Below are 17578 nucleotides of genomic sequence, written 5' to 3'. Positions count from 1 at the left end.
CACTTTAATTCCTGAATATGGGGGGACAGTGGCTCAGTGGTTAAAGTCTCTGTACCTGATTTGTATTGTCTTAAAAATATGAAAAACAGAACTAGTTCATTTTAAACAGCTTGCAGTGGTCCAAAGCTGTTCCTCACTAACCCTCACTAACATCCTAATTACTCACTACAATGACTTTATAAGCATTTTCACAACTCTCCGAGATCTGAGTGGAGTTTTGCCATCACGGTTAAGCTAACAACAAGCATGATAACACTTACACTTCTTGATATTGTACAATGCAATGCTTTCTAATTAGATGTAGTAAGCAAGCAGCAAACTTATTTTGACCTCATTCTCAAATATATGGAGAATTATATATGGAAAATCGAGTACAGGACCTTTTAAAGCCATGTATAATTTGTTTTAATTAGACTTAATGAAATAAATAAAAATGAGCTAAATGTATCATTTAAATAGACAAATATGGACTGAAACATATGGATATAGTGAGAGAGGTAATTATGTTATTTGGTCTAAGCAGAGAAAGCTCTGGCCTGGAATGAGAAAAACAAACAAAACAATATATTTCCCACAATCTCATTCGTAAACCATATTTAGCTTTAGCTTATTTCCCTACAGAAAATACAATACACACTGATTCATTTGCCTTGCACCTAGACGTCAAACATGACCACTTAACTTAATTAACATCCACTTCTGTTTGCCAAAGTCTAAACCAGTGATAGAAAGAGTATTTACAATTTGTACTCAAGTAAAGTAGGTGCACTATGTAACTTTTTTGGAGGAGGATCCACCACCTGCTTGTCTCCATGAAGATGTTATTGCTTTACCTGACAATGCATGTTTTCCAAGATATCTGAGCAATAAAAACTCCTTTATGAATAAATCAGAGCTGGATCGCCCGATACACAGACTACACAAGTTGCACAGGGCCCTGCAGTTGCGAAGGGCCCCACCTCCTGAGTCCAGATAGTTTTATCTGTGTCTATCTGTCATTCTACATGTAGTTATGACAAACCTGGGGCCTGGTTTGCTCCTCAGCTTAAATATAACTTTCTGATTGTTTAAGTGTACAATACGGCACACTGCCTCGACGCCTCCCACTTCCCTCGCTTATAAACCCATCTCAGCAACTGGATGAGGGCACTAGTACACACCACACCTGTCTGTTGTCTTGTCTTCGCCTCACGCCAGGAATTTAGCAACTTTAGTCTGAAGTGGGTTATAGCTGAAAATGAGAGAAGCTTCTTTTGCCTTTGCTGGACAAGTCTGGATGGTCTCTTATTAGACTATGGAGATGTTTTATACATGCATGCGTCAGGCCTTACATGCTTTAGATATTATGTACGGAACATTTGTGACTAACCTAAAAGCTTTCATACGTTACTGTGTGCTCTATGAGAGAGTTGGACCTCTGTTATTGCACAGACTGAAGCAGTGGCATATCTTTATTTATTAGGTCATGTTAGAACCATAACCTGAAGTCTCAGAGCTTCCTCATGCTGTCTGTGGCTAGAGGCAGAATGGCATTGGGTAAAAAGGCCTTCAGTTATGTCACAATCATGGAGTGAACTTCAGACCAAGCTTCAAACACAACTTAGACTTAACGATCGGTCTGACTAAATATGAGATTTTTAAATGTCTTGGAGGAACAATCTTCTTGTAATTGTTTTATATGAGGTCTATTTTTATAATGTTTTAATGATTTTTATTGGATGATGCGTAATCATGTACAGTTGATTGTCCCAAGATTTATCTGTCTCTCTGTTTAATGATTGTTAATTGCATTGCCTCTTGGCCAGGACACTCCTAATTAAATAAAGGTAAATAACAAATAAAAATTCTGGAAAGGTTAATTTCTATTCTGTGAATGTGACGTTTTCAGGTATCGATACATACTCAAATAAGTGTCTAGGTTTGATATTAGTTTCAGTATTTATTAGTATCTGATTTTCAATACTTTTGACAACCTGACTAATAGAACTTGAAAACCCTTTCATTGTAGACTGATAGTTTTACAAGCCTTATTCTCTGAGCCCCGAATTCTGGATATCTGCCCACACTAAATACCTGAATGTACATTAGTCAGTCACACCAGATCGTAGTAAAATTCCAACTTCTTTCCCTCTCTGCAGCACTTGTCCAAATAGGCAATGCTCCACAATAAACATTTTGCTCTCAAACGCAGCCATCATAAACTCCATTCCACTCCTCAGCCATGTTTACCTATTCATTTTTGACTTTTATTGAAAAATAAATGATGACCATTACTAGGAAACAGCTTATATTGCGGTTTTGTGTCCACTTGATATGTTTAAAGCAAGAGTGCATAATATTTTAATTTCAAATATTGGTCTCACAGCAGTTTTCAGGAACTGAATTAAGGAGACTGGCCCTTGCTTGTAATGACTTGGTATACGGGCTGGTTGAGTGGTTCCTAAAGTTGTCTGACCAAAGTAACACCTTATAAAATGTTTGGCTGCTTGACCAAAATGTAATACAGGCTAACTTGTTTTAATTTTATTTATTTTTTAATTTATTTGTTTATTTGAATAGGGACAATGCACATTAATCAACATTTCTGTAAATGCGTCAGTTTTAGCTATACAGCTAGTTTCCAACTGCAGTCCCTATGGCAAGATGTAAAATGCCACCACACATAAAATACAAAGTTTGTATAAATAGTTAGTTTGGTTATTAGTAAAATGTTCTAAAAGTTAGTACAGGTAAGCAGGCAATTAGTGAAACACTTTGACAAAGACAGACAAAATCTACAGACATAATGAGGCTGGTAAGCAGCACATGACAGCACAATTTCACATTTGGTGATCACAGGCTTGATTCAGAAGTAAACTTTTTTTTTTTTACGACGATTTTAAAAGTCCTGAGTGACTCCACATTTCTGATGTGAGGCGGGACAGTGTTCCAAAACTGGACCGCTCGAACTGAGAAAGCAGATTGGTTAAAGACACAACTAGATTGTTTGAGGCAGCAGCTTTGGTGTTTCTACCACTCTGTGTAAAAAAAATTAGAGAGTGGAGGAGGAGCAAGGCCATGAAGGATTTTGAAGACCAAGTTAGCATCCTGAAATTTTACTAGATTGTGCCAATTTAAAAGTTTATGTTTGCTCAAGACTTTACAATGGTGATGGTGAAAAGGTTTCATATCCAGGACTTTGAGAGCCTGTTTATAGACCGACTGGAGTGGTTTCATTGTCGTCTTGCAGCCCTGAGACCAGGAGGTGACACAGTAGGTCAGGTGTGGCATTATCATTGCATTAAAAAATAAATTTGCAGCTTCTTGGTTTAAATTATGCCTGATATGTCTAAAATTTGCTATATTTAGTTTCACTTTTTGGGTGGCCTTCTTTACATGTTGTTTAAAGGTAAGGTTTGAATCTAACACAACACCCAAATATTTATATTGCGTCATGATGCTTATTTTTTTTACCCGCAACAACAACATCAGGATTTGGGGAAGTTGATGATCTTTTTTGCAAAAAACATGCATTCAGTTTTTTAACATTTAGATGAAGACATGATCCAGTCAGCCAATTAGAAATGTGGACCATAGTTTCAGACAGTTTTTTAGCAGTTTCATCTTTGTTTTTTCCATGTACATAGATCACATTGTCGTCTGCGTACATTTGTACCTCACGTCCAGTGCACACCGTTGGCAAATCATTGATGTAAAGACTGAACAGAATTGGTCCCAGGATAGATCCCTGGGGGACTCAACATTGTATGCCAGATGAGATGACAATGTGTTATTAACTTTAACTGCTTGCGTTCTAAGATTGGACCCAATTTAGAGCATCTGGTTAGAAATTAAATTGTGCTAATTTTGAGATGAGAATTCTGTGATTAATAGTGTCAAATACCTTTTTCAAGTCAAGAAAAATGGCACCGACCACACCCCCTTTGTCCATTTTAGATTTTACACTTTGAATGAAAAAGCAGGTAGCCATGTTGGTGGAATGATTGGTTCTAAAGCCAAACTGCATGGGGTGCAGTCTGTACGGTGAGTTGTTCAGGTGGCACAAAAGTTGGTCTGCGACACACCTCTCAGCGATTTTTGACACGACGGGCAAATTGCTGATAGGTCTGAAATTTATGACCTCATTCGCATTTCCTGACTTGAAAACTGGTGTAACAATGGCTGGCTTCCACATCATTGGGCACAAGAATTGTCTGAATGAAAGATTAATCAATTTGGTAATGGGATCTGTAAGTGACTCTTTGTGTGTTTTAAACAAGGTAGAGTCCAGCCCATAAATATCTTTCGAATTGGAATTCTTCAGTGAAGTATGAAGTAGGATTGTCAAAAGCACTGAAAATCAGATACTAATCAATTTTGAAATCTAGTATCAATTTAGATTGATCTTGAGCTGGATGAGACCACATAAACTAGTGTATGCCCATGGACATACATGAGTGACCGAGGCATTACACAGACACACACATATATATAACATATGCCTTTATATAAAAGAGTGTTATGTGTAATGTTGAAAATCCCATTCTATGTTCAATATCATAGACATTTGTTCTGTTTTTAGTGCATTTTAATGTATTCCATTTGGCTAAAGTATGATTACATTTATGGATTCTGTATTGTAAATTATGTGGTAGTGCCATACATTCAATACCGGAATCAGTATTGAGTATCAAGTCTATTCCTTAGTATTGAAATCAAGTTTGAAAATTTGTGTCATGACAACACTACTAGGAAGCATCTATCTATTAGCATCATGTTGCTAATTAGCTTTATTGTAAATTTATTCTGTTGCAATGGTTACTACACAGATGTGCATGATGCAGAAGAGAAAACGGTAAAGTTGTTTTCCCACTAACACAAAGGTTGACTGTTTCATCCCCCAAAAATGCTATTTCACCTATGCTTGCAGAAGTTGAATACCACTAATGAGTGTAGAGTAGAGTGAATACTCTGGTCTGATGACTCCATGTGGTTGTTAATGTTTATTTCTCAAATATTGATTGACACACCTGGTCCTACGCACAGACTTTGATGGTTTAGTCATTACAGGTGATTTTAATGTACATGTGGATAATGTGTTTGACATAAACGCTAAAGAGCTCAGTTCTGTCCTTGAAACCTTTGGTCTGACACAGCATGTTAGTGAGCCCACCCACAACAGAGGACACACTATGGACCTGCCCATCACGAAAGGAGTAAATATTTCAAATGTCAGTGTGGTGGATGTTGCTCTGTCTGATAATTGCTGTGTCTTTTTTGACTTGTCTGTTATCCACATACCAGCGGCTAGTCCTGCAGTTGTTCGACATGTGCACTGTTCATGAAAATGATACACTTTGAAAATGCCTCATGTTCTAATGTTAATGATATGTTGAACTCTGTAACTTTGAGTGTTCTGGACACCATTGCCCCGATGAAGGTTAAAATGGTTAAAAATAAGCAGAAAGCGCCATGGAGGAATGATGACTCGGTCAGGGCACAGAAAAGTGAGTGTGGGAGGGCCAAGCGGGAATGGCGTAAGTCAAAGCTCCAGGTTCAGGGCATTAAAAATACCATCAATTCCACAACGCAAATAACACCCCTGCAGCCACCTACACACTTAGAACTGACTCACTTTGCTCAGGTTTTAGACCCCACTGCAGCACTGAGACTGCTCTTATCAAGGTGACAAATGACATCTGCCTGAACACTAATGCAGGCAAAGTCTTAGACTTGATCCTGTTAGATCTGAGTGCTGCCTTTGACACTGTGGATCATGGGATCCTCTTACAGAGACTAGAGGACTGGGTGGGCATCTCTGGTACGGCACTAAACTGGTTCAAGTCCTGTTTAGAAAACAGGGAATACTTTGGGGGCGACAGTGGCTCAGTGGTTTGAGTGTTGGTCCCCCAACCCAAAGGTTGGAGGATCGAGTCCTGCTTGGACCAAGTTGTGACGTTGTGTCCTTAGGCAAGACACTTCACCCACATTGCCTGTTGTGTGCGTGAATGATAGGTGGTGGTTGGAGGGGCCGATGGTGCAGATTAACAGCCTCGCTTCCGTCAGTCTGCCCCAGGGCAGCTGTGGCTACAGTAGTAGCTTACCATCACCAAGTGTGGAAATGAATAATGACAATAGTGTAGCGCTTTGAGAGGCTTTGAAAAAGCACATTACAAGTGTAAGCCATTATTATTATTTACTTTGTAGAAATTGGAAAATGTGTCTCAGATAAAATGTCCCTAACCTGTGGGGTGCCCCAGGGGTCAATCCTGGGACCCCTGTTGTTCAATCTCTACATGCGGCCAATTAATATGCAGCAATAATGTGTCCTACCACAACTATGCAGATGACACTCAGATCTGTGTCTCACTGGCAGTAGGTGAATATGGACCAGTGGATTCTGCCACTGCTTCTAACAGATCAGTGTGTGGATGCAAAACAACTTTCTCCAGCTAAACTCAGACAAGACTGAAGTCCTCATCTTTGGCCAACAGAAACATAGAGAAAATGTTAGCAGTCACCTCCAGTCTCTTTCTCTAAAACCTTCAAATCAGGCTAGAGATCTAGGGTTAATAATGGACTCAGACTTGAACTTTAACAGCCACATCAAATCAATAACATCTGCAGCTTTTTACCATCTAAAAACATTGCAAAAATCAAAGGCATACTGTCAAAGCCAGACTTAGAGAGACTTATGCATGCATTTGTCTCCAGCAGGTTAGACTACTGTAATGGCCTGCTCACTGGCCTATCCAAACGAGCCTTAAGACAGCTGCAGTACATCCAGAACACTGCTGCTCGGGTCCTGACTAGAACCAGGAAGTACGAGTACATAAGTCCTGTGATCAGGTCTCTGCACTGACTTCCTGTAGCTCAAAGAATAGACTTTAAAGCAGCTCTGTTTGTGTACAAGTCTCTCCAAGGCCTAGGCCCAAAGTACATCTCTGACATGTTAGTGCCATGTGAACCATCTCGCACTCTGAGGACTTCAGCAACCAGCCTCCTGCTGGTGCTCAGAGTCAGGACTAAACATGGGGAATCAGCGTTTAAGTTTTATGCAGCTAAAACCTGGAACGGTCTTCCTGAAGATGTGAGACAGGCCTCTACTTTGACAAAACAGTTCTGTTTAGCTGTGCATATGACTGAAAGGTTTTTATTCTGCACTCTTCTGTTTTAATGGTAATTTTATGATGATTATTTGTGATTATTTATGTTTTGATTTGTGTGATTTTAATGTCTTTCTTATTCTGTAAAGCACTTTGAATTACCTTGTGTACGAATTGTGCTATACAAATAAACATTCCTTACCTTAAAAATACACAGCAGATTCCCTTAAAAAATAAATAAATAAAAAATATAGCCAATGTAATCCTTAAAATGATCATGTTTCACACTTTGAATATGTCTTCTCAGGTACTTCTAAAGACATCTCCTACACCATCAGCTCTGGAGACCCTGCAGGCTACTTCACTGTGGACCCTGACACCGGAGCTCTGAGAACCAACCGCTCCTTGGACCATGAAGCACAGCCGTCTTCAGACCTAGAAGTCCAGGCTCGGAGCGGCACCCCCCCCGCCTTCGGACAAACACGAGTCCACATCACCATCTCCGATGTCAACGACAACCCTCCCAACTTCCTCGCCTCCTCTTCTGAATCCTTACTCCTATCGGAACACACTGAAATTGGATCTGTCGTGTACTGCATCCTTGCTGAAGATTTGGACTCAGGCATTAACGGGCATATCACTTTTGAGCTTGCATCGCCGGTTGGAATACAAAGAACATTTAGCTTGGACCGTGGAACTGGCGAAATCCGATTGGTTGGGAGTTTAAATTTCGAAAAAATCCCGCGTTACGATCTACAAGTTGTCGCCAAGGACAACGGAGTCCCCCAACTTAGTGCGACATTCATGCTATTGGTGCACGTGCAAGCCGAGAACAATCATGGACCCGTTTTCGACACACTAACGTACCGCGTCGAGTTAAAGGAAGGAACACCAATCAACACGCGCTTTTTACAAGTTCGGGCGCTAAATCGGGAAAGTCCAAGCTCCAGTTTTTACAGTCTGTTGTCATACCACTTGCGACCAGACAGAGACGCTGCCAGATTTGGAATAGCAGCAGACAGCGGGTGGTTGTTTGTCAAAAGTGCAATAGATAGGGAGGTTAAAGATATGTTCTTGCTAACGGTGTTAGCCAGCACAGGGCAAGGATACATGAAGAAGACTGGGAGTGCTACTGTGAGGATATCGGTGATGGATGAGAATGATAATTCACCGAAGTTCACCCAGGAGAGAGTCTTCATGGCAGTGAGGGAGAATCTGCCGGCTGGGTCAGGGTTTGGTCATGTGAGTGCTACAGACCGCGACAGTGGGGCTAACGGACGGCTAAGCTTTCGGCTCATGCACCCGGACAGAAACTTCCAGATCAACCCCCATACAGGTTAGTTCACAGTTCAAAAATTTTTACTCAAGTAAAAGTAACATGACTTCAAAAGAATAATCAAGTAGGAGTACAATGTAGTAGAAATTACTCAAGTAAAACTAAAAATGTATTTGAGAAAACTACACAAGTAAGAGTAACTTTTTCCAACTGTGTTTATTAAACATTTTTAACATTACCAGACAAACAGAGCTCATTATATTGGATAACACAATGGTAACAATATCACAAAGGACACATCTGAATCTCAACATGACACACGTGACACATCTGAATCTCGGTCATCACTCAAAGCTTATGACCATAGGTGAGGGTATGAACGTAGATTGACCAGTAAATCGAGAGCTTTGCCTTTCAACTCAGCTCCTTCTTTACCACAACAGACCGATACAGTAACCGCATCACTGCAGACACTGCACCTGTCAATCTCACGTTCCATAGTTCCCTCACTTGTGAACAAGACCCCAAGATGCTTGAACTCCTCCACTTGAGGCAAGGACTCACCACCCACCCGGAGAGGGCAAGTCAAATAGGAGAACCAAAATCATCTGAAAGAGTGGTGCAAGAAACACAAACGTTCAAATCATTTCATATTGTCAAATATAATTGTCAAACTTTAATCATGAAAGCACTGAATATGTTAATTATATATACAACTTTTCTTTCTGTAAATAAGCAAAGTAAATGTAGTGCTACCACAAATTTTATGAAATGTCCCCCAAAAATACAAGAAACTTCAAAGTCTGCCTATCAAAAATGGCATCCAAGTCACTGCAACAACGTAGGTCTGGTTGCCATGGTAACTTGTTATCTTCTGTTTCTATGATCAGGTATACAATGTTCTATTTATCTCTCTCCCTCTTTATTTTATGGTGTAATTTTAGATAAGGCTAGTAGGTGACAAATGTTTTTTTTAGTTTTTTTTAAGTTACTTCTGCTAACATGCTAACTAACCCGAAACATTTTCCCAAACCCTAACGTTAACCTTTTTCCTCACCATAACATAATCCTAAACTTAACCAAACCTTAACCTCAACCATAACCCATTTCCTAACTTAAGAAGTCCCTATTCCTAAACCTCATCACTTATAATGACAAATCACAGCAGACCATCTCTCCTGACTGCACATTCTAGCATTAATCGTGTCACAATGGTGCATAATCCAAGTTTAAAAAAAACAAAAAAAACAAACATTTTAAAGACATTTGTAAAGAAAGTCAAAGTTGGTCTGAGAGGAGAAGAGCAGACTGGGCAATGCTGTGTTCCACTTAGTGCCCACAACAAACTGTTTCCTAAAACTCGCATCTGGTGGAACACATGCAGTCAACTGACCCAGCCCTCGAGATAAGTTTATTGGTTGTCACTTGTGTTTCATATCCAGAAACTCCTTAAAAATAACTTCAAATTCTTGCAGTTCAAAAGCAGAAGTAGGTAGAGTAGCCAAAAAATGTACTCAAGCAAGAACTTTACTTCTAAATAGTATTAGTCAAGAAAAGTACAAAGTAGTTGTCCAAAATTTTCTCAAGTAATAGTAAAACAGTACAAACTTCTATTCAAGTAAGAGTAACTGCTACGTAATATCTGATGTATAATTTGAAGTAAATGTATTTGGAAGGTCAAAACAATAAATAATACTCAGAATGTGGTATTTTCAAAGGATAGATCCAAAAAGGTTAAAAACTATATCATATATGAAGAAGTGGTGCAAGAAACGATATATTCCCATGTTTTTGAGCAAAATGTGTCTTGTCTTAGTACAGATATATTGTATAAGCAGCTCTTGAGGTCAAAATAAGTCTATTATAAGTTTTATTGTCAGATAACCAGGAGGTGTGCTGTTAGCATGCTTGTTGTTGTTAGTTTTACTGTCACGCACTGGTCTCTGAGAGTTGTGGAAAGCGCTTATAAACTCCTCACAGTGAATAATTAGGATGCTCGGAATGCATAAGACAGTAAAAATCAGTTACAGTGCCTTTAATATTGTCAGTATATATGACAAGCTTTTATCACTTGTAGACCTATGCACAGTGGGAAGTGTAACTACAACTTTTACTGAATTGAGCATTCTGCTACTTCATGCAAAATATTACTCAAATACGTATGGTGGCCAAAAAGAAATGCAATTTTGTCAAAACGTTACTCAAGTCAATCTAACTGAGTTCTACCCATCTCTGTTTATAATCATTTTTCAGTTCACTTTTTATCCTATCTGTAAATCTTGTTAAGGACAGTAGCCCAGATTTTGTACCGTCATAAATTAGAAAAAAGTTGATGACAGGTGAACTCAGCATCTCACCACGCTCTAATTGGCCTGCTGAGATTTGAGGCAGTGGGTGGGGCTTGTCTTGCTGCTGGCTGCGCAGTGATTGGCTGCGGCTCTGATATCTGTTTTGTGTGCGATTGTGTGTGACTGCGAGCTTGCACAAGGACATCTGGGCTCTGCGCACGTGGGCTAGCAGAGCAGTGATCAAAGTCTGCTACTGTCATGTACAAATACATGATTGTAGTACTGCCATGAAGATGGCTTTAAGCTAGGATGGGGATATCGCTATGGTTACAAATGACTGATTTGATACTTTTTTTGCGATGAAAATGCCGCCACCTGGCCAAGCTGAACCTCTGCAAGAAAAGTTTCATAGCTCAGCTTTAATGCTTGCCTGACAAATCCAGAATGATATCTCTGTATTTTTATACAGATTGACATTAGTGTGGTCCTCACTTTCTCTGTTGTGTCTCAAGCCCTGTCAAATGTGATCATGCAGTTACATTTGTTTTTTTGGGTTTTTTTTTTTCAGTGACACGTGTGAACCGAAGGAGCTCATTGGTCACCTATAATTTACAAAGAAATTCAAATTTATCTCATCTTAGATTAACAGAGTTTAGCACTTGGCTTATTGATTCTAGAGAAATCCGGACTGTTTTTCAGCCCCTATGATTTTTTTTTTTTTTTTCCTTTATTCTATCTGATACAGGAGACCATGCATGTGCCTGATTGGCTAATCCACCTGTCAATCACACCCATTTCAAAACAGGGAGATTCACCAGACTGACATCTTTGTAAAGTATTGAAGAAGTGTGTGTTCTGGATTGCAGGCAACTTTAAAGCAGCACTATGCTTAAAAATATACACTTTCCAAACCACTCCTCCAATTGGTCAGTTTATATCATCCTCTGAGTGAGTGACAAGTGGGTTTAAGCCGATCAGAGGTAAGTGTAAACAGAAAGCTATAGTGTGTGTGTGTGTGTGTATATATATATATATATATATATATAGAGAGAGAGAGAGAGAGAGAGAGAGAGAGAAAGAGAGAGAGAGAGAGAGAGAGAGAGAGAGTCATTAGTTAAGCAATATAAAACTAAAAGGAAGATTAGTTAAATAAAAAGACAAAATGTATAATTATGTTTTGTCATATATTTGCCTACCCCTTCCTTAATACCTACAAAAATATATTCACTTTTTGTTCACTAAATTATGTAACCAGCTTGATTCAACAATTTCACATGCATTTGTGAGCAGAATTCAAAAACAGTTACATTCACTTAGGGACTGAAATATGCAGTTATCATGATGTACTCCAAAATAATTATTGAAATGTGGCCAATTATAGCGCTTATGCTTTAATTTTGTAGCAACCCCATTTGTGTCTATGTCACTTAATTTTTTAATGGTGCACTATGTAACCTTTCTGGTGGAGGATATGCCACCGTGGAGATGTTATTGGAATGCGTGGGATGTTCCACAGTATGACATTAAAAAGGGAGTATTAATAAAAATTGCCTTTTTGAGCTTTCATATATGTCCCCTCATCAAAAACATGCCTGAACAGGTTTTAGATGTCATCCATGCATGTTTCAGTAATTTAACAAAGTGATTCTTAAACATAGGACCAGACATCAGAAGGAAACAATACATTTAATATGAGATTGGGCAACAAGTTGCTTTTTACAGAAAAAGTTGTCCCACAAGCCTTATATCATCCATGCTTCCACATGAAGATTCTCCATAAATATATAAAAAACATGATACAAAACAATACCATACATTGTATGGTATTGTTACAATACCATACAACTTCACAAACTTGATGCAATGTGCAGTAGTTTCATTAGCAGAATACATGCAGATTGTGTTGTGATAGTGCTCTGATGAGGGAGTAAAATTAAACATGTTAATACATTGTTTTCAGTATATATAGCATTTTCAAAACAATAGAGGTATTATGGTGACCTAAGTATGCTAACTTATAATAGTTAATACTCCATAGAAGATCATTTTTGTCATATTGCCCACCCTTCTTCCTTTTTACCTTCAAAAATGCTTTCATTTTTTACTGACACATTTTTAGTGTCGTAACCAGCGTGGCGTAAGGACCAAGGGTGCAGACTCACGAAGGTTTAACAATGTCTTTATTCACACACGTGATAACAAAGGTTCTTGGCGGGTTCCTGGAGTAGGGCAGAAAAGTTCCAATAAGCACGAGCATACAGCGATCAAAAGAAGTGTAAAGCCAAGAGCATATTCACGTGGAGTACGTGGACGTTCCAGCGCCGAGTGACTCGTCCAGACCCCTCTTATCCACGGCAGGTGGTGTTGATTGCATTGATGGAAGGGAGGTGCGCGCGGGAGGAGTCAGGATTCCGCCCAGCTCCGGAGACAGACAGGTGAGGGAGGAGGGAGACGAGGGTGCAGGGAGAGCAGGACAGGGATCATGACATTTAGACAAAATAATGTTCCCAGGCATTTGTGAAAAATTCAAAATCAGTTACATGCACTGAAGTAATTTTAGCCACTTGAAAATCCAATTACCATTCATTCTACTGCATTTTTACATTATGTCACTTATATTCTTTGATTTTCATCTCTCTAATGAACCTGTGTTAACCCCCTACTCTCCACAGGTGAGGTGAGCACCAGGACCAGTCTGGACCGTGAGCAGCAGTCCAGTTACCAGCTGCTGGTGGTGGTCCAAGATGGAGGCTCACCAGCCCGCAGTGCCACTGGGACCACTTTCATTACCATACTGGACGAAAACGACCATGCCCCCTCCTTCACCCACAGCCAATCAGGGAAGAGCCTCGTCATACAGGTGCGCCACATTATTGAAGATAGTTTGAATTAATTTGGATGTAATTTGGAATAGTGTTGTTACAATACTCAATACTAAGGAATAGACTCAATGCCAATTCCCATATCATGATGATAATAACACTTTCTTTAGACAATAGACAATGACATTTTCAACATTAAATTATAATACTTTATTTTCTGTACCCATGTGGCCTTATATCTGTGTAATCCCTCAGTGGTCCAGGTAGGTTACATAGTGGTCCATGTGTGTATACTAGTCTATGTGGTCTTATACTTGTTCTTATACAGCTCAAGATCATTCTAAAACTATTCAGGAAAAGTTAATTCCCTTTTAATGTGGCTTTTTTAGTATCGATACCTGTTCAAATGAGTATCTAGTTTTGATACTGTCGTAACTGTGGGTAGGACCAAAGAGTGCAGACTCAGGGAAAGTTGACAGTGTTTATTTACAAGATTGTGAAATTCAGTCTTTGACAGTTCACTCGAAACACACACAAGAACCCAGGGAGCAGAGGGCAGGTCAGGTGGGCGAAGTGCAGGATGGACACGGGAAAGCCAGGACCGGAGCAGAGACAGTTACCGGGACGAGACCAGGGCTGGCGCGACCGGTGTAGTCCAGAGAGCGGAACCAGAGCAGGGAGCAGGCGGCACGCCGGAGACCAAGACAGGACAGGTGGTAAGACAGAGGGACGACTATACCAGAGCTGGAGCGTAGAGGCAGGAGCAGGCACGAGCGAGGACAGGAATCTGGAAGGTGGTAAAAATCCAAGTAAGAACATGCAGACGGGCAACAGAGATACAAAACTGAGCTGGAGCATTCACAGGTCGCTGGTTCGGACTGGTTTCACCTGGGAGACGTGGAAGGTTGGATGGATCCGGAGAGACAGGGGCAACTGGAGGCGCACCGCGGACGGATTTATGACTCCTGTAATCTTGAATGGCCCCAGGAAGTGGGGGAACAACTTATGGGAGTCCGTCTTTAACGGGACAGTCTTGGCGGAGAGCCAAACCATTTGGCCAGGCTGGTAAGCAGGTGCCGGAACACTGTGGCGGTCTGCCGCTGCCTTGGTGCGCGCCCCGGCTCGAAGGAGGGCCACCCTGGTCTTGCTCCAGACCCGGCGGCAGTGCTGGAGATGATGCTGGACAGATGGAACGGCGAGGTCCTTCTCCTCCGTGGGGAAGAGCGGAGGTTGGTATCCCAGGGACGCCTGAAAAGGAGACATCCCGGTGGCCGAACTCACCAGGAAGTTATGGGCATACTCTATCCACGGCAGGTGAGAACTCTAGGTTGCGGGGTTGGTGGAGGCTGTGCATCGTAAGGCGGACTCGAGATCCTGGTTGGCCCGCTCCGTCTGCCCATTAGATTGCGGATGAAAACCGGACGTGAGACTGACGTGGCTCCCAAACCGTCGCAGAAGGACCATCACACCTGGGACATGAATTGAGTCCCCTGTCGGAAGATGATGTCCGCTGGGATGCTGTGCAGGTGGAAGACGTGGTTGGTAAGTTGGTCAGCGGTCTCCTTGGCTGTAGGGAGCTTGGGCAGGGCAACAAAGTGGGCGGCCTTGGAGAAGAGGTCCACCACAGTGAGGATCACTGTGTTATCCTGGGAAGGGGGAAGGCCCGTCACAAAATCCACGGCGATATGGGACCAAGGCCGACGAGATACTGGGAGAGGATGCAAAAAAACAGAAGGGGGTGAGTGGGAGGCCTTGGCCCGAGCACATACCTGGCAGGCGGAGACAAAGGCCCGGGTATCCGTATCCATCGTGGGCCACCAAAAGTGTCTTTTGAGCAGGGAGAGGGAGCGACTGGCACCGGGATGGCAGGCGAATCGGGAGGTGTGGACCCACTGGAGCACCTGGGATCGGACAGAATCAGGGACAAACAGTTTACCAGGAGGACCGTTACCTGGGTCGGGATCGTTGACCTGGGCCTCCCGGATGATGTCCTCGATCTCCCAGTGGACCGCAGCGACCACGCATGAGGGGGAGATGATCGTCTCCGCAGGGCCCGGGCTGTCCTCCAGGGTGAACTGGCGGGAGAGGGCGTCTGGTTTGACGTTCCAAGATCCGAGACGGTAGGTAAGGAGGAAGTTGAAACGGCTGAAGAATAGTGACCAACGAGCCTGACGGGAGTTGAGTCGCTTGGCGGACTGGATATATTCCAAGTTTTTGTGGTCGGTCCAAACCACGAATGGCTGCTCTGCCCCCTCTAGCCAGTGATGCCACTCCTCCAAGGCGAGTTTTACCGCTAGGAGCTCCCGGTCCCCCACGTCATAATTGGCCTCGGCCGCGGACAGGCGATGGGAGAAGAAGGCGCAGGGGCGATTGTGGGGGTCGAATCTCTGAGACAGCACGGCTCCCACTCCCGAGTCGGAGGCGTCAACCTCCACGATAAATTGACCCCGGGGGTCAGGCTGGTGCAGGATGGGAGCGGAGGTGAACAACTCCTTGAGTCTATCGAAAGCCGATTGCGCCTCGGGGGACCAGGAAAACTGCAATGAGGGAGAGGTAAGTTTAGTAAGGGGCAAGATAACCCTACTAAAGTCCCGTATAAACCGTCTATAGAAATGAGCAAATCCGATGAATCTTTGGAGCTGTTTGCGATTGGCCGGGATGGGCCAATCCGTGACGGCCTGTATCTTCTCTGGGTCGGCTTTTACTTGGCTCCGCCCCACAATGAAGCCCAAAAAACTGACCTCCTCGGCATGGAACTCGCATTTCTCGGCTTTGACGAATAACTTGTTTTCTAAGAGACGCTGAAGAACCTGGCGGACATGGCGGCGATGTTCCTGAGGGAACTGAGAGAAGATTAAAATGTCATCCAAATATAGAAAGACAAAACGGTTCAGAAAATCACGAAGCACATCGTTTATAAGGGCTTGGAACACGGCTGGGGCATTGGTCAAGGCCAAAGGGCATGACCAAGTATTCAAAGTGGCCCAAGGGGGTCTTAAAAGCTGACTTCCATTCGTCCCCCTCCCTTATGCGCACCAGATGGTACGCGTTCCGCAGATCCAATTTGGAGAAAATGGTAGCTCCATGGAGGGGCGTGAAGGCTGAGTCCAGTAGGGGGAGCGGGTACTTATTTTTCACTGTGATATTGTTCAGGCCCCGGTAATCGATGCAGGGCCGCAGGGACTTGTCCTTTTTGGCCACAAAGAAAAAACCCGCCCCCACCGGGGAAGTGGACGGATGGATAATTCCAGTGGCCAGGGAACCACGGATATACTCCTCCATGGACTCTCGTTCAGGTCTTGACAGGTTATATAGCCGACTAGACGGTAAGGGAGCACCTGGCAGGAGGTCTATGGCGCAGTCATAGGGGCGGTGCGGGGGTAAGGACAGTGCCTTACTCTTGCTGAAGACCTCCCCTAGGTCGTGATACTCTGCCGGAACCGAAGACAGAATGGGGGCGTCCGGGGCCGGACCCCCAGGCGGGAGGTAGGGCAGACTGGAGACACTTGGCGTGGCACTCGAGACTCCACCCCTAGCCCAATCAAAGATGGGGTTGTGAGTACGTAACCAGGGGTAGCCTAAGACTAGTGGAGAGGCGGAGGAGGACAGAACATGGAACCGCCGGTTCTCACGGTGGTTGCCGGACAGGATAACGGTGACGGGTTCCGTAATGTGGGTAATGAGACCCAGAAAGATCCTGGGTGTTGAGGGGGCGTTCGAGGGGTTCCAGGTGGACACCGAGCTGCTCCGCGATTTGGGCGTTGATAAAGTCCTTCTCGGCCCCAGAGTCGACAAGAGCAGAAACAGGTAAAGTCTCAGTATGTATGCACAGGTTGGCGCTGAGCTGCAGTCTATTATTAGTGTCCGGGATATGAGACTCACCCACCAGTACTCCCAGCGCTACTGGTGGGTGCCCCCTTTTGGCCAAGCCGGACAGGTGGCCACAAAAGGCCCGCACTCGCCACAGTAGAGGCAGGCCCCGGTCAGACGGCGCCTCTGCTGACGCAGCTGTAAAACATGTTGTTGAAATATGGAGGAGCATTGAAAAAGAAAGTCCCAACAGAGGCTGGGCTGACCTGAGTATGGGTCTGGATCGGTGCCTCTCAA

The 17578-nt window shown here is 42.9% G+C and overlaps 1 protein-coding gene across 1 annotated transcript in view; it reads left to right on the top strand.

Annotated features, from left to right (window-relative positions):
• The window catches only part of LOC117380430 (protocadherin-16-like), a 392551-nt gene that overhangs the window by 271435 nt on the left and 103538 nt on the right, over positions 1 to 17578 (top strand). The window contains exons 6-7 of the mRNA XM_033977238.2: positions 7393 to 8421; positions 13322 to 13509. Of these exons, the coding sequence (XP_033833129.1) occupies positions 7393 to 8421; positions 13322 to 13509 (1217 nt within the window). The remainder of the gene's footprint in view (positions 1 to 7392; positions 8422 to 13321; positions 13510 to 17578) is intronic.

Source organism: Periophthalmus magnuspinnatus, chromosome 13 (assembly GCF_009829125.3).
Source record: "Periophthalmus magnuspinnatus isolate fPerMag1 chromosome 13, fPerMag1.2.pri, whole genome shotgun sequence".
In the NCBI taxonomy this organism is placed as follows: Eukaryota; Metazoa; Chordata; class Actinopteri; order Gobiiformes; family Gobiidae; genus Periophthalmus; species Periophthalmus magnuspinnatus.
The sequence above is the reverse complement of the archived record's forward strand: the minus strand, read 5'-3'. Positions and strand labels throughout refer to the sequence as shown.